The sequence below is a fragment of the Balaenoptera ricei genome, chromosome 17 (assembly GCF_028023285.1).
Source record: "Balaenoptera ricei isolate mBalRic1 chromosome 17, mBalRic1.hap2, whole genome shotgun sequence".
Taxonomy (NCBI): Eukaryota; Metazoa; Chordata; class Mammalia; order Artiodactyla; family Balaenopteridae; genus Balaenoptera; species Balaenoptera ricei.
The window spans coordinates 54,318,325-54,336,700 of record NC_082655.1 but is presented as its reverse complement, the minus strand read 5'-3'; the positions used below and the strand labels follow the sequence as shown (position 1 = coordinate 54,336,700).

General features: G+C 33.3%; 1 protein-coding gene across 1 annotated transcript in view; it reads left to right on the top strand.

The window, feature by feature from the left end:
* LRRCC1 (leucine rich repeat and coiled-coil centrosomal protein 1) overlaps window positions 1–18,114 on the top strand; it is a 35,435-nt gene extending 17,321 nt beyond the window's left edge. The window contains exons 11-20 of the mRNA XM_059902034.1: window positions 4,985–5,189; window positions 5,709–5,848; window positions 7,249–7,450; window positions 7,995–8,180; window positions 8,933–9,107; window positions 10,009–10,172; window positions 12,811–13,019; window positions 13,112–13,249; window positions 15,753–15,888; window positions 17,768–18,114. Coding sequence (XP_059758017.1) covers window positions 4,985–5,189; window positions 5,709–5,848; window positions 7,249–7,450; window positions 7,995–8,180; window positions 8,933–9,107; window positions 10,009–10,172; window positions 12,811–13,019; window positions 13,112–13,249; window positions 15,753–15,888; window positions 17,768–17,890 — 1,678 coding nt within the window. The 3' untranslated portion in view covers window positions 17,891–18,114. The remainder of the gene's footprint in view (window positions 1–4,984; window positions 5,190–5,708; window positions 5,849–7,248; window positions 7,451–7,994; window positions 8,181–8,932; window positions 9,108–10,008; window positions 10,173–12,810; window positions 13,020–13,111; window positions 13,250–15,752; window positions 15,889–17,767) is intronic.
* The last annotated feature ends 262 nt before the right edge of the window (window positions 18,115–18,376 follow it).

Here is an 18,376-nt window from a genome sequence, read left to right as displayed (position 1 = left end):
CAAATAGGGCTTAGGAAGTTGCTCTTGGTTCCATTTCTTAGCTGCTTATACAGTAGATAATTCCCTTTCTACAATCTTCATTCATTAGTAAGTTGACGTACATAGCTCTCAGCCCAATTCCCAGGTTCTTTTAAGCATTTAACTAGTAAAGTTGTGTGGTACTGATGTGGTATTTTCTACCCCTCACTACCTGATTCTCTGATTCTTTGTACTTATGGAATATAAGGAAAATTACTATACTGAACGTGTTCCATGAAAACCTCTGTAATTACTCAAGCTATGATGCTTTGTGCTATTACTAGCCAAACCACCACTACCCACCAATTACTTGCCTTATACAAGACAGTGCTGGACAGCGGTAAAGGAACAGAATGGATAAAATAACTGTCCTCTGACCACCTCAGAAGAAACAGCACTTTTGTTTGCAGTAGGTGCTTAGGTAGCCAACATAGTTTAATGATAGATTTATAGAGACTGTGTGACTCAATGAGTCACAGTCAGACAATGAAAGAGAGGATATATCTTCCCTTTTTTTTTTTTTTTAATCCAGAAAGATACAAGGCAAAGCCTGAGTGTTCTAAGAGCTGTTATTATTTTAATTTAGTTCCATTTGCCTTATTGTTGAAATTCCTCCCTGATTTTGGCACTGTGTTTTCTGTTGTTTAGCATCATATGTGTATGAATTTTTGTTTTATTCTGTTTTGTAGGTATTATCTAGTGGAATATTAGAGAAAGTTATGTCTGGGGTTGCTAGCCAAATTCTATTTTAATTGGAAAGCTTTGGACACACCTCATCTTTATACTTCTTTAACCTCTCTGCTGTTGTGCCATGTTTCCCGTGTTACATATTTGTTGTTCTCTTGAAAATTCATCTTCAATCTTTTCTGATTCTTTTTGCATCTATACCCCAAATGTTTTTTGGGGATTAGGTCCTCACCAATCTTCATATTCCCTTATGTGACTTGGTAGGGACTCTGTTTTCCTCATACCTAAGACAGGGTCTAGCATCTAGGTACCATGCTGTGAGTATATATTATCTCAAAAAGTGAATCTTCTCTACTATGCTTTCAGTACCTAACCAGTAAGCTCCCAAATCTTTATCTGTTTTATAGGCCTCCTTGATTAACAAATTGTTCATCTAATCATCTACTAAAAGTTTCTTGTCTACATTGCTTATAAGTGTCTTAAGATCAACATGTCCTTAGGTTGACTTTTTCCTGCTCCCTTATTCTGTATTCTTTGTTCTAATAAATGGTGTTCCATACAGTCAGCCACCAAAGCTAGAAATTTCAGAATGATTTTTTTTGCTTCCTTTCTCTTTCTCAAACTTCATAACCAGTTGGTATTGATACCGTCTTCATTCTGCTTAAAAGGTGTTGAACTATCTCCTCTCTATCCCCAAATGGTTGCATCAGTTTAGGCCCTTATCTCTTGCTTTAGAGGATTTCTCTAATTTTACTGATCGGTAGCTTCTCTGCCCCTTCCACCATATGGTCCACAGAATAAAGTCCAATATTCTTTCATATAACATACCAAACTAGAGTTGAGAGAGTGAACAAAGGAAGACCAGTTTGGAGACGACTCTCAAAGGCAAGAGGACAAGAATTGGAGAAATGACTATAGTATAGAGGCTGATGAGTATAGGGATTTTTCTCAGTTATGGCTTGGCAATTATAGTAGGTACGCATTGGAGTGGCTGCCTAGCTCAGAAATTCCTTCATGAGGCTATGCCTTTGCTATTCGTTGTCCCCTTTTCAAACACTCGACTTCTGTTCTGTCATGAACTGCCTCTCTGCCTATAATATTGGTTAAGAGGTGAGCCCCTGACCCAGGCTGGGTAAATATATGCCTTAGCCCACATGGCCACAGTGACCACTGCATGGAGTGGGCATATGAACCAAATTGGACTAACCAGAGCCTTTCCCAGAGCTCAGTTCTCAGTTGAGCTAGAGAAAGGTAACCTTTTCTGTTTGGTTCTCACTGCTGTCAGAGATGTTTATAGCCTTCCCCATCTCCCTGGCATATGTTACAAAGAAGCCTGCCATAGGAAAAACTGAAACCAGCCTGTAGGGAATCAGAGAGAGAGACCTGATGGTATTCATATCCTTGGTTTCAGCTGTCCCTTGGAATAGTGCCACCCCAGCCTCTGAATTGGTTATGTGGGTCAATAAATTCTCCTTTCTTACTGAAACTAGTTAAGAGTTTTTAGTCAAAAGGCTCTAAGTAACACAGAGGTAGTATAGTACTAGGATATAGTACTTAGTGTCTGGGGAAGATACAGGGAACTCAGAGTTGACTTCCAGGTATCTGTTCAGATATTGCTTCTCTCCTGTAGCTTTATAAATACATCTGTGTCCCCTCTGCTAAATATTAAGCTCCTTGAAGACCAGGCTGTATCTTATTCATCTTGCTTGCTTTTAAGCCTACATCTAACACAATGCCTGAAAAAATAAGGTGTTTTGTAGTTTTGCTGTTGAATAGTAAAGTTCACATAAGATAAAGTTTCATTAATTTATTTTTTTTCTCAATCTCAATATTTTATTTTTCAGCTTTGTTGAGGTATAATTGACAAATAAAAATTGTATATATTTAAGATGTACAATGTGATGTTTTGTTATACATTGTGAAATCATTACCACAGCCAAGCCAATTAATATATCCTTCACCTCATATAGTTGTTTTTTTGTGTGTTGAGAATACTTAATATCTACTTGCTTAGAAAACTTCAAGTATACAATGCATTACTTTTAACTTTAGTCACCATGTTGTACATTAGGTCTCTGGAACTTACTCATCTTATCATTGAAAGCTTGTACCCTTTGGCCAGCATTCCCCCCACTCCTGACCCTTGGTAGCCACCATTCTACTCTCTGTTTCTATGAGTTCAACTTTTTTTTTTTAATATTTATTTATTTATTTTGGTTGCACCAGGTCTTAGTTGCGGCACACAGGATCTTTAGTTGTGGCATGCAGACTCTTAGTTGTGGCATGCTTGCAGGATCTAGTTCCCCAACCAGGGATCGAACCTGGGCCCTCTGCATTGGGAATGTGGAGTTTTACCCACTAGACCACCAGGGAAGTCCCATGAGTTCAACTTTTTTTAGATTCCACATATAAGTGATATCACCATTTATTTCACTTAGCATAATCTCCTCCACGTTCATCCATTTTGTCACAAATGGCCAGATTTCATTCTTTATTAGGCTGACTGATGTGGCATTTATTTACTTATTTATAACCTTTTAATCCATTCATCCATTAATAGACATTTAGGTTGATTCCATATCTCGATACTGCAAATAATGCTGCAATGTAGATGGGAATGCAGGTATCTCTTTGAGATACTGGTTTCATTTCCTTTGGATATATACCCAGAATTGGGATTGCTGGATCCCACTTTTATGGTAGTTCTATTTTTAATTTTTTGAAGAACGTCCATGCTATTTTCCATAATGGCTGCACCAGTTTAAATTCTCACCAACAGTGTATAAGGCCTCCCTTTTCTCTATATCCTCACTAAGACTTGTTATATTCTGACTTTTGGATAATAGCCATCCTAACAGGTGTGAGGTGATACCTCACTGTGGTTTTGATTTGCATTTTCTTGATGAATAGTGGCATTGAACATGTTTTTATATACTTTTTGGCCATTTGCGTATTTTTGGAGAAATGTCTATTCGGGAGTTTTGCCCATTTTAAAATTGGTTTATTTGTGGTTTCTCTGCTTTTGAGTTGTATGAATCCTTTACATATTTTGGATATTATCCCATTATCATATATATGGTTTGCAAATATTTTTTCCCATTTGTCAGGTTGCCTTTTTAGTTTCTTGATTGTTTCCTTTGCTGTGCAGAAACTTTTTATTTTGATGTAGTCCTACTTGTTTATTTTTGCTTTTCTTGTTCATGCTTTTGGTGTCCCCATGGAAAAATCATTGCCAAGATCAATATCATGGAGTTTCCTTCTATGTTTTCTTCCAGTTTTATGGTTTCAGGTCTTATGTCTATGTTCTTAACCCAGTTTGTGTTGATTTTTGTGTATGGTGTAAGATAAGACCCAATTTCATTTTTTTTCATGTAGATATCCAGTTTTCCCCATACCATTTATTGAAGAGACTGTCCTTTCTCCACTATGTATTCTTAGGGGCTTTGTTGAAAATTAGTTGACCATATATGTGTGTGTTTATTTCTAGATTTTCTATTCTGTTCCATTGGTCAATGTGTCTGTTTTTGTGCCAGTGCCATACTGTTTTAGTTACTACAGCTTTGTATTTTTTTTAATTTTTATTGGAGTATAATTGCTTTACAAGGTTGTGTTAGTTTCTGCTGTGCAGCAAAGTCAATCAGTTATACATAGACATATACCCACTCTTTTTTAGGTTTCCTTCCCATTTAGGTCACCACAGATCATTGAGTAGAGTTCCCTGTGCTAAACAGTAGGTTCTCATTAGTTATCTATTTTATACATAGTGGTATATATATATAAATCCCAGTCTCCCAATTTGTCCCACCCCACCCCCCTTGGTAACCGTAAGTTTGTTCTCTACATCTGTGACTATTTCTGCTTTGCCAATAAGTTCATCTGTACCATTTTTCTAGATTCTACATATAAGCGATATTATACGATATTTGTTTTTCTCTTTCTGACTTAAGTTCACTCTGTATGACAATCTCTGGGTCTGTCCACGTTTCTGTAAATGGCACTATATCATTCCTTTTTATGGCTGAGTAATATTCCACTGTGTATATGTACCACATCTTCTTAGATAAAGTTTCATTAATTTTTGTAAAATGTTTTTCCTCTTGGCCCAATGCTAGTTTCAGGGATGGGCGAAAGGCATACTGTTTTTCAACTATTTTTTATCTAAGGAGAATTTGGAACATACTTCAAATCTTCCTCTCTACTGTAACTTTTAATGTTTAGTACAGTTTTTATCCTTCTATATGTGTAATATACTTAAAGCAACATTTGATTTATGCTTTAGGCTAAAGGAAATTATTTTTAAAGAGAGAAATTCCAAACTACAACTCGAAATTATGGTTCACAGACTTCAAAATGAAATTAAAAAACTAACTATTGAATTAATTAAAGCAAGAGATCAACAAGAGGATCACGTTAGACACTTAAGAACCCTGGAAAAAGCATTAGAAAAAAAGGAGAGGCAAAAAGGGCAACAGCAAGCAGCACAGGTATTTCTCTATTTTACTCTATCAGTCCCATGAATTAACACATTCATAGCTTCTGTCCTGAAACAAATTATGTCATTATATAGTAAACATAAAAGATGTTAGGCTGAATGCAGAAATTAGTTTAAATGTACCAGTAATTTAACCTATGGAATCATTTCTTCAATTAGGGCTGCCAGCATTCACAAAGCAGAGTTGGTGGAAATGCTGCAGGTTGTTAGGCTTGTGTTTAAGAGCCAGTTTTTAAATGTCTCCTTGGGGTGCTTGGAGACTTTTAATTTTCATGCCTTTTGAATGGAAATTTTCAATAAAGTCTGTGGTGAAATAAGAGTTAATGTTAATGTGTTTGATGCTTCTAAGACTACACTTTACGTGACCATAGCATTATTTAATAAATTTTGAAAATCAGCTTAGTCACTAGGTCCTGTTATTTAGAAGGCACTTGTCTTTGGGGAACTGACATTAAAATAGAAGCAGAGGAGATTATTATCTAAATACTGTAATGGTGTGTATTTCACTCAGATGCAACTTATCCAAGAGGTGGAACTCAAAGCCGCAGCAGCTGATAGAGAAATAAACTTACTTAGAACTTCTCTTCATCAAGAAAAGGAACAGGTGCAACACCTTCATGAACTTCTTGCATTGAAAGAACAAGAACACAGGTAAATAAAATATGTATATTTTAGGAAAATATGGACATTTAAAAATAGGAAAAAGTTATTTGGTTTTCCCCCCTGCCCCCGCCAAGACTAGACAGTGATTGAGCAGTGGTAAAGTCTGGCACAGTTAGCTCACGGAGAATGACATGTTTATGTATGTATGCTTTAGAATCAGTCTTAGAGTTAGAACTAGTAGCTTAAAAACAAATCAGTAACTTTATTGAGGTTGAGGTATGGCCTTATAGCAATGAAGCTCATTTTCCATTTCTCTAAGCCCAACTAAAAATTGATCATTGTAATACAGAGAAAGCTGTTTTAATTGACTTCCAAGTAACTACTTGTTAAATTATCAGTATTCTTTATCCCTTTGAAGCAGGTTTCTACAAACTTTCTCTGTGAAGGTCCAGATAGAAAATATCAATACTCTAGGCTTTTCAGGTCATGCCTAGCTCTCTCTTTGTACCACAAAAGTAACCATAGACAGCACATAAGTGAATGGGCGTGGCTGTGTTTCAGTAAAAGTTTACTTCCCCACAAGAAGGGCAGCAGGCCAGATTTGGTCCCTGGGCTGTAGTTTGCCAACACCTGCTTTTTAGAGTCCCCAGTAATTTAAGCACATTCAGCTAGTTATCTGCTTACTACCAGTTGAATGATTGCCATGAGTTAATTGTGTTTGTTCTCAGGCCTGTTTTGGTTTTGTCCTTGTGTAAATTAAGTTTTAATATATAAATTAAATTTTGATGCTCTGGGGAAAATTGTCATCATATGTGTGGTCAAGACAACTATAAAAGATTGGGGGGCAAATAATCACAAAAATCTAAAAATTGGCACTTAATTTTCCTTTCAGATATCTTTTAACTTGTTTTAGTTTAAAGAAACCAAAACCAGAAATAATGGGTTTTGTTTTATGAGTTTGATTTATTCAAGAAAAATAATGGAGAACTCTGAAGAATGAATTCACATTTAAATTAAAAAATTGGCCCTATATTAAAAGATTGGTGAAGTTTCACACATAACTGTTGTTTTCAATTAACCAACCACCAGAACCAGTCAGACTGTATTTATTGTATGTCAAAGACTCAACCAAAGTAGAAGATGCAGTGAGATAGAACCTGACTTCTGTGAATGCACCCAAAGAATTTTAGAAATCATAAAATGATTCTGAACTATCTCAGTGAAGTTAAGATTTGGCATACTCCTCTTATCCCTGTCACCACTGAATGCGCAATCAAAACTCATATTTCTGTATCTACCATCCTATCCCCAGTTTTCGGTGTTTGAAAGTGAGGAGCTGATCTTTAACAATAGGGAATATAGAACATTTAATAACTATTTAAAGACCTTTAAAGTTTTTCTTTCCAGATAAACAGCATCCTGTGATTTTCATTTGTTTTTCATTCCAGGAAAGACCTTGAAACAAGGGAGTTTTTTAGTGAAGCTGAGTTCCAGGAAGCCTTAGCTAAAGAAATTGCTAAAGAAGAGAGAAAACATGAACAAGTTATAAAAGAATACCAAGACAAAATTGATGCATTAAACCAACAGTATATGGATTTAGAAAATGAATTCCGTATTGCTTTAACTGTTGAAGCCAGAAGATTTAAAGATGTAAGAATTGGCGTCTAGCTTTTTATTGAAAACAGAATCAACAAGATATGGTTTGATAAGAGGACAACGTTTTAGAATTCTAGCTCTATTTGCATGTTGGCTATATGATCTTAACCAAATTACTTAAATTCTTAGAGCCTTATTTCTTCACCTAAATAATAGCTAATCTTCAGTGCTGTTGCCAAAGCTAAGTGAGGTTATAAATGGTCAAGTAAAGAGAGCACGAATAGGAATTAGAAACCCTGAATTCTCTATTACTATAGAGCAGGGATTGGCAAACTGAAGTCTCCGGGCTCGATAAATGAAGTTTTATAAGAACAGAGTCGTGCTCACTTGTTTACATAGTATCTGTGGCTGCTTTTATGTTATAATAGCAGGGTTGAGGACTTAAAACACAAACACATACGGCCTGGCTAGCCTGCAAAGCCAATTATCTGTGAATTTTATTCTGATTCTAAAAATGAAAGAAGTAAGCTGTTTCCAGAAACAGATATTTTCTAAATATTTGCAGAACTGCTATTTATAATGCAATTTTGAAATATAGGTTAAAGATGGTTTTGAAAATGTTGCAACTGAATTAGCAAAGAGCAAGCATGCTCTTGTTTGGGCTCAACGAAAAGAAAATGAATCTTCCTCTTTAATTAAAGATCTAACCAGTATGGTGAAGGAACAAAAAACAAAACTTGCAGAAGTTTCTAAATTGAAACAGGAAACAACGACAAATTTACAGGTAAGACATTGTAACATTATATTTCCTTTTTAATTTTTTGTGTCATTTTCTCAAGAATATTGTGATGATTTTAGGAAGTACACAATTATGAACTATATAACACTACTTATATATTCTTACATGTGTGAAAAGTAATATAATTAGGAGATAAACCATGATTGCACAGATTGTATTGCTTACACTAAAATAGTATTTAACTAAAATAAGTGAATTAATTTTAAGAAGCATACTAAGTAAATGTACCAGTTTTACAGTGATACAGGTTGTTGAAGTTTGGGAAATACATGAATTGTTGATATATTAATTTTGTGGTAGTGGTTGTTTTTACATATACCTAACTATAATAATTTTTTAATTACTTTATTTCTGTTGTCTCAATTTTAAATATTAGTGGTATTTTGCCCAAAAGGATTCACTTTCTATAAGTAACCTTTAGACTATTGATATAAATATTCAATATTTGGTGAGAAATTTTGAGTATTACATGTGTAGTTGCTCTTTTAAGATATTAAATAAAATTCAGAGCGTTTAAAGGAGTAGGCTCTTAAAATTTGACTTTTTATTTCATGACCTACATTTATCTTTAGTTAATAAAATTTAAACATTTTCTGATGTAAAATTTAGGAACATTTACTTTGTATTTGCTTAAGTAACATTTTTTCTCATTATAAAATGCAAAAAGAAAATAAAGAAGCACTTAAATATAATAATTACTTTGCATTTTTTTTTCAATGTGTTTTGGTGGTATACAGAATCAAATCAACACACTTGAAATTTTAATTGAAGATGACAAGCGGAAGAGTATTCAAATAGAACTTCTCAAGCATGAAAAAATGCAGCTTATTTCCGAACTAGCAGCCAAGGAATCGCTAATTTATGGTTTAAGGACAGAAAGAAAAGTATGGGGACATGAGTTGGCACAACAGGGTAAAATTCTCAATTTTCAAAGGGAAAAAATAGCCCATTCTGCTAATCCAACAAATCTGTGTATTAGAAAAGGAAGGGCTTAACTCTGCCTAGACATACCAAGAAAGAAGGTGACACTGTATATGAAAGGAGAAGTAGTCATTTGCCAGTCAAACAGGATTGAAATTATACTTAGGAATTGGGAAGTAGTTTATTACACCTGTTATGAAGTTATAGCTCTGATTTTTTTGCTGTTGGTTTTCTTCCCCACTATAATTTGGTTACGTTTCTGAACAGGTATACATTTACAATGCTACAACTGAATAAGTCATTGAAAACAATTCTTTCGTATCTAGTGATTTTAAATTATTTGTACATATGCAGCATTCATTTTTTTTTAGCTAAAAATGTTGGTAACATTTATGTTGTTATATGTGGAGAAATGTGAAATTGTTTATGAATGAAAACCACTTTAGGTTCAGGTAAACTTACCCTCAGTCTCATTCCCTTTCCAGTCACCATAAGGCAAGAGATATATACCATTTTAAGGCATTCTTAGAGACTTTACAAATTATGAATAGTAGGTGTTGGCCTAAATGGAACATTGTTCATTTGTCCATTCCATATAGAAATCTGTAATATGATTTTGTTTGGACAGCATAACATGACCCATTAAATATTTCATGTCTGAGTTAGTTGTTCATGATTTGTGGTTTTAGGTTCTCAAATAGCCACAGTTGTTTAGAAGGCCTTTTTGTTCTTTTCCCCTTTCCTCTTCATATTGTGTGCTATTATATATTTTGTTTCTTTATTCAGCTTTTCTTTTTATTTACTATATTATACATTGTGAAATTAGATGTTCATAAAATATAAATTCTCCAAGGTCTTTTTAAGTTTTTTACTGATGATGTTTGTTTCTTAGGATCTTCTCTAGCCCAAAATCATGGGAGACTAGACGCTCAAATTGAAAGTTTGTGTAGGGAGAATGAATCTCTGCGAAAGGCAAGTGAACGTGATAATGACACATTAAGAATTAAGTGCAAAATTGTAGAAGACCAAACTGAAACCATTGGAAAATTAAAAGAAGTAAGTTTGACATTTTATTATAGGAAAAGAGCATGTGGAAAGTTTGAAAAATCTGTGGATCAAAGTATAATAATAAATATTTGTCTCAATGCATCCCAACTGTTATGGAATTTAAGACATATTATCATGTTTTTTCTTTTATGTTTGGCTCTTTGCTTTTAAAAGTTATATATGACATTTATTTATTAACTTATTAACTTGAAATTACTTTTACCTCAAGATTTTATGGAAAATGTTATTATGGCCCTTTGAAATAATTGGAAGTAGTGTCCATAAAGGGTTAGGAACCACAAAAACAAATATTTAAACTTTTCATTGTTTAATATCTTCCAGTATTGCTAATTCACGTCTCGAAATTATGACAGAACCTACTATCCTATATTTTAAAGTATTTGAATAGAAAGAACGTAAAAGATTCATGCTTGTTCCCAAGGGAAACCATTTTTACCCTCTTCTTCAATATGGCCTATCTTAAGAGAGAATACTAACAGGATCACTTGTTTCAAAGTATCTTACATGAAAATTTCCAGAGAAATATTCTGAAAGTTAGCTTGAACAGTGAATCAAATTTGAACTCCAAAATTTTCTTCTAGAGATTATCTTTAAGGTATAAAAATAGCTGAGAAAAGGGTTTTTAAGAAACTTGTGAGATTATCACCCATAAAGTTAGGAACTCATTCTTTAGAGTAATTATAACTACCTAAGATTTGATTTTTTTTTTCCCCTTAGTCATTTTTAAGAAACTCCTTGAGAACTTAACTTCGTCAAGTACAGAAAATAAAGAAACATATTTATCACCATGTTGCTATATCCATAGCTAGATTTAGACTGTGAATGCTAGAACTGTATTACCCTAAACAATTATATTGGTTTTTTGGTTTTGCATGAAACCAGAATTTCAATTATATCTGTCATACATGCCAAGCTACACTGAAAATTATTTAAATTTTTTAGCAGTGAGTATTTTTTCTTGTTTAAAAATCTATGCTTGGTATAATACTTGTGATTGACATAACTACTTCCACAGTAAGACTACTGCTTATTAATCTCTGAGCAGAGTTTTGGGAGGAAATGACTAGTAATGAATAACATAGCGGAGCCAAAAAACAGATGACTTTTAGTTTTAGATTTTTGGTTAAAAAAAAAAGTTTTCAGATTTTCAACTCATCATTTTTCTTTTCACAACTTAGTACACTTACTTTAAAGAACACTGTATCAGCCTCAAAGATATGAGCATTAATGGTGCATTCCATCTAATCACAGAACATACAGAGATAGCTAGGCATAATTTCTTTTAGCAGTAAATTCATCATAGCTAATAACTTAAAGGGATAGTGACCTAATCTGCAAAACTTGGAGTTCGATGTTTTCAATTAAGTAGATCCTGTAATTAACTTCTGACTATGGAAATCAGAAACAAATCTTTTGAGATTTGGTTTCCTCCTATGTCTTATTTTGGTACTTTTAAGTATGGATCACAAAATTCTCCGATGCTACAATGTTATTCTTTTTATTAATGGGGTTTTTCATAAGAATCTTCTATAGCTTTTGTGGATTCCTAATATAATATGTGTCAAGACTGCTCTCCTCTAAGTACTTACTTAAGTATTACTCTTAAGTACGAGAGTTGTGTGGAGAAAATAAACAATTCATGCCTTTTATGCAAATGTTGGTCAAGACTAGAAGACTACCTGATATCTTTGCTTAGAATTTTTAGATATATAACACACTGAGGAATTGAACCACATTTTTTAAAATACTGATGAATTCATGCCTAAATTAGCCTTGTTCAGTATTTGTTTGTTTGCCTGCATCTTCTTCCCAAAAGGGAAAAAAAGGCAAGGTGGGGCAGGGGAAACAGGGTAAAAACAAAAACTACCAATTTCATCTTTTCACACTTTTGGAGACTGATATCAGTAGTTGGTGTTATAGCAGGGCTGTTCCAGCCGTTCAGGCATACCCCCTTAAAGCAAACATGTTCACTGAAGTAAGTAACCCATATAAGGCCTAATACCTGCAAACACTTAACAGTGCCTAAGGTGGTCTTGAGCTTTCATTATCCTCTGATTTGTAATATGCAAATAGAGGATAAAGTATGACTCACAATATAGAAGATATAATAAAAGGAAGTTTTGGAGGATGTAGAGCCTATTTTCATGTGACATTGTAATAGTGATGAAATCATACTTTATTTTAAAGTATTTGCTCACCCTAATGCAGAAGACACTTGTTAGCATAGTAGAAATAGCATTTTAATTTGTGTCATACATGTACAGTGAACATGTCTCTGCTGTATTCCATGTTAATTGAAATTTTCATTGCACAGTTTTCTTTTCCTTCTCTTCTGCTCCCTCTGTGTGGTTGGTAGTTACTAACTTAATGAAATAAAAAGTGTAAATAGTTCATCTTTCTTAGTGGCAGTTAAAACAAAGTAGTAGTGCTATTCCTTACTGATTGTGATTTTTGAAATGTTCTGTAAATCTTTTCTAAAACATTCTTTGAATGTTCAATTTATTTTTTAATCTGTAGTTTTTATAATAATTTTAAACCATATTGAATTAATTAGGAAATGAGATATTCAAGATTAATAAAAATAATTATTTTTTTAAATAATGATTTTTTTTCTGTAAAAATGAAGTGTTTACAGGAAAGGGAGGAACAAATCAAAATATTACACAAAAAGATCACTGAAATACAAAAATGTACCCAAGAACAACTTGATGAAAAATCTTCACAACTGGATGAAATAATTGAGAAATTAGAAAGACACGATAAAAGAAAAGAAAAACTAAAACAGCAGTTGAAAGTAAAGGAATTAGAACTCGAAGAAATTAGAAAAGCTTACAGGTATTATACGAATTTCCTGTTGAGAAATAACATGTGGCTTAATAATTTCATATAACCAATTTTATTTTTTTAATTATTTCTTCTCATATTAGTACACTTAATCAGAAGTGGCATGATAAAGGAGAGCTTCTGTGTCATCTTGAAATGCAAGTAAAAGAAGTGAAAGAAAACTTTGAAAACAAAGAAAGGAAACTTAAAGCAGAAAGAGACAAAAGTATTGAACTGCAAAAGTAAGGATTAAGTCCTAAAGTATGTGGGATATCTTTAAACATAAAACTGAATTGGGATGGGTGGGTTGTGTAGAACGGCGGGGGGATGGGGGTGAGGAGGGTAAAAACATGTTGGACATAGGTATTTGCCAAGTACTTTATTTCCATTCCATCTATAAAATGAAGATTATAATAGTTCCTACCTTAATGTTTGATGTGAGGTTTAAACTTTATGTATATGTGTATTTATATGGTTTGTATGGATTATTTAGCATTTAAATAGTACCTGACACATAGTAATTGCTGTATAAATATTTCATTTTTATTACTGTGATTATTGTTTTCAAACTCTGTTTGAATGAAAGCAGCAAGTGATATTTTTGGCTGTTGTATGTGGAGTTTAGAGGAGGAAATCACTGACTACCAGGGACAGTCAGCTCCTGAAGAAGCTAAAACAGATTTAGGTAGCAGTTGGCCTGCACCAGCTGAGGATAAGAGTTGATTTTAAAGAAGGGGAAGAAAATGTATACATATATGCCATTGTTTTATGGATTTTATAAAATACTCTAGAGGAAATGAGGGTTTTACCTTGTAAGCTGTATAACTAGACTTGTTAAAATAATTTACAAAGTTGACTGCCTTAAAAATTAGGTAGCATGGTTTAGTGACCAGTGCTCATGTCAAGATACAGAATAGCATAGATAACATGGCATATAGGTAGCCCAAAAATCTCATATAGAGGTAGGTTCCCATTATATCAAGTCTAATAGAACCTGGAAATTTGGTTTCTCATATTTTAATTCTTTATAAATGAAAAGGTGTTATTATACTCCCCAGAAAGTTTTGATTGATAATACAGTCATTTGTTTATTTGCTAATGGACCCTGTTCCACTTCGCTTTACAACCAAGCACTAATACAGAGACCTTGACTTGGAACCTATTACAGTTTTCTCTCCTGCTGGTCACAGCTTTGCAATTTGGAGTCCTTTCGATCCTAAAAGAAACAATCATTTCATATAACTAGCAGTTCCTAAACTTAATAAAAATCATAAAGCCTGACAATTTTTAGAATCTCTTATATTGCATTGTTCATCATGTCTTTAAGAGCAAAACAATAAAGGCCTGATTTTATACATTAATGCTTTTATGACTAAGATTGATATATGATTTTTAATTTAATGGAATTTTAATAAAATAAGTAAATTATTATTCATAAGAATAGATTTTATTTGCATAGTTTCTTATAATGTATAAATTGATTTTTTTCTTATATCTTATTTTGAACCCAGCAATAATTCTGTGAGGTTGGCTGAACAGGCAGGATTATTGTGTTTTATAGTTGACAAACTTTAAACACAGAGTTTGTGACTCGCCCTTAGTTTCATAGCTACCAACTGTTGCAACTGGGAATAAAAAAAAATGCTTTTGATTCATGGTCCTGATGCTGAAAACTCAGCCTCTGTACACTGGTGGAGAATCAAGTCTCAGAGACAGAGTTTCGGGTGAAATAGAGAAGAATAGCTTTATTGCTTTGCTGGGCAAAGGGGGACACTACAGGCTCGTGCCTCAAAAAACTGTGTCCCAACCTGGGAAGTGAGGAGTTTTATAGCAATGGTTCAAGGGCAGAGTGGCTAATAAGGATTCGGGTGTGTGCAGTGCCTGGACTCCTTTAATCTGGCCTCAGGTGGTCTCCTGATGAGCTTCTCTGGTTCCTTTAATCTGGCATCAGGTGGTCTTCTCCCTAGTCTCTGTGTCCCCTCCCTTCCCTCATTAGCAACTGTTTGAATCTGCCCTTTGGAACTCAGGGAAGGTCATGGAGGCTGGAGTCTATTCCCTACAAACAAGAAATGGGGACACAGAAAGGCTTCCATGCCCAGGAGCCCCACAGGGTCCTGCTCGGTTTCAGTCCCAATGTTCAATCTGGTATTACAATGGGCTATGCCAAAATCAGGAAGTTTGTTCATTATGGACTTAACATTTTTAACAAAATTATTCTCACTTAATACAAAGGAATGGGCATTTGGCCTATAAGAAACTTTTAGCACTAAAATTTTGTGAATACTGTTTATAATTTGTTTATTAACATAGGGTTTTATCCATTAAGCATTAACATAGGGAAGTCAGACATATATGCTTACAAACTTGAACCTTCCTATAGTATATATACCTCAAATTATTATCACACTGCTAATACGTGGAGAAAAAAAGATTGATAGTAGCATCTATGAAGGTGCTTATAAACCATATTCTTAGACTCAAAATAAATGAGAACCAATGTACTCTAACTTTCAGAGGGTAATAGTGTAACAAACTTCCATTGATATTACCCTACTCTATTCTGTTACTAAGATTCTGTTGGATGGTGAACTACTTATATCTTTAGTTACTGAAGATAGCCCTTTGCTATTTAATGGAGTTATGCTTCCATTAAAATATGAATGTAAGAGCTTCCATCTGAAAAGACAAAAAACAGCCTAATTTTTATATGTACAGGTAGATATGTGGGTTTGTTTTGTTTTTAAGGGATGCAACAGAAAAGCTTCATAGTATGGATGATGCCTTTAAAAAACAAGTTGATGCAATTGTTGAAGCTCATCAAGCTGAAATAATACAGCTGGCAAGTGAAAAGCAGAAATGTATTGATTCTGCAAATTTAAAGGTACTGTAAGTAAAATTCACTTTGATAATCAGTATTTAATTGTTATAGCTAAGTTAATTGGATCTTTGACAAAGATAAAAGAGAAAAGGAAGCATGATTTAATAACCAAATAGATATGAAGAAAATTGCCAGTACAATCATGAAGCCAGACCAAAATGTCGGTAATACTTAGATTAGTTGTAGAATATAATTTTAATGAAACCAAGATTATAAGTTTGATTCTGATGTGCACCTGCTCCATGAACTCTGGATAAAAATTTCCATATCCCTAGCCAATTTCAGCTGGAAGCCCCTTTGGTTACACATAGGCCAGATGAGAATGTGAATGTATTAAATACAGTCCATCACTACCTAGGACAAGTTCTCAAGGAGTGTTTTATTATCAATTAGGGTTCAAAACTGTCAAGTTTCTCATTTTAATATCATTGACAAAGGAATGGGTTAGGATGATAATAAATCAGAGGCAAACATCAGAATTACCTGCAGAGCTTTTTAATAATACATATGCATGCGCTTCCCCCTCAGACTTTCATTCACTAAGACTGGGATCAGACCCAGGTATTTTCCTCAACAGGTGATTCCCATATGACCCCTCTGTTAAGATCCACTAGATGAGCAGACAGTTATGAATTTCCATTTTTCCCTGATTTTGAAGTAATAATAAGAAACAGATATCTTTAAGACTGGAGATTTAGAAATCAGCAACTGGAAAAGGAAAAGAGTTAATAGAAAAGGAAAGTAATACTTCATATATTATAATCAAGGTTGTATAATTAAATGACATTACCATCAGGAGTCTATGTAACCAGGAGTCTATGTAACCAGAAAGAGAGATTTAGGTCTTTGGAAATAATCACAATGAATAAGGAAATATAACTTGTTCAAAATTTAGTTCTTTATTTCATTTCAAGCCAACAGATGTTTCAGATATCTTATTTAAAATCTACTGATTGTTGAACAAGAGTACATTAGGTATTACTAAATAAAGTATAAAAGTAGGCCTTTAACTAAAAGGAAAATACTATGTTTGATTATGGACATCTTGCCAGTATGATGTAATATCAAAGGGAGGTGTTTGTTACAGAATAGAAGAATTTCACCAAAGCTTAAATGTGGTAATCATGAAAAAAAATTTTAAGGTATCACATAGAGCTCATCATTTAAATTAGGAAAAATGTTAGTTTTCAAAGGGAAAAAAATTAGGAAGTCTGTATTAGAGATTAGGAAGAGGGAAGTAAACAGAAAGGGATGGTTATATTGGTAGTACTCTCAGGAATGTTGTATGTTAGGAGAGAGAGTTTCAAGCAGAAATTAATAGTATCAAATACATTGAATCCTAGGAGAATGTAGGTTAACAATAAATCATAAGATGATCTCTCAAAAAGATGGTAATTTATAACCACCACCAGCAATTTTAGAAATGCAGTGTTTAAATTAAAGAGTTTCTTTGGGAACAGAGGTTGTTTCAGTTTTTAAAGTCTGTAAGGGTAAGTCAAATTCATGATTCAGCATTCATAATCAGCACAGGACAGTGGAAAGATTAAGTCAGAAGACTGGGTATCATCCAGATATGCTACTGAGAAGCTACACAACTTGAACAAGTTTTCTAAATTGTAAAATAGAGTTAAAATAAATTACCATGTGTTCATCACAAGAACCTATGAGAAATAAATGGATAATACACATGTAAGTACTTTGTATACAGTATAACATTTTCCCTATTAGTATTTGAACAAATTAACATTTTATTAACCTCTGTGCTTTAAATGAACATCACAAAATACAAAATGTATAAGAATAAATTTTTTACTTTTTGTATTTTTTAAAATACATTTTCATTAAGAAATGTAAATGTTATAAAATTTATATATTGATTTAGGTTCATCGAGTTGAAGAAGAAATGCGTGGACTTCTGGAAGAAACATGCAAGAACAAAAAAGCAATGGAAATAAAAATTAAGCAACTTGCTTTTGCTCTAAATCACATTCAGCAAGAAATGTGATGGTTCTGAGAATGGATTGAATTGAAATGAACCAGCAGACCTATTGTAAAAATGATTAAATATTGTGATAGTAGTAACTGCTATGACTTTGAAATGTCTCTTTCTACACATTTCATTCTGATTATATTTTAAAAGGCTTGATCAAGTATTTATTAATTGTATATGTAGGTTTTTTATAATAAATTGTTGACAATTATGTGTATTAGAAAGACATATCAAAATAACTAGACTTAAAACACTTTTTCTTGTTTCTGTGCTATACATTGTTTGGTAATTACACATTTGCCTACAAATATGTTAATGAAAATTAAGATTAGTATTTTGACTATATGAGGGAAAGTATTTTAATATTGTTGTTAACCTTACTGTGTTGATGAAGAACTAATTATATTTATTGGTTGTCCTTTAGTTGACATAGTGCCATTCTTTTAAAATGCTCATAAATGTAGCTAAAAAATATTTTAAATCTGTATAAGGGATGTGGTA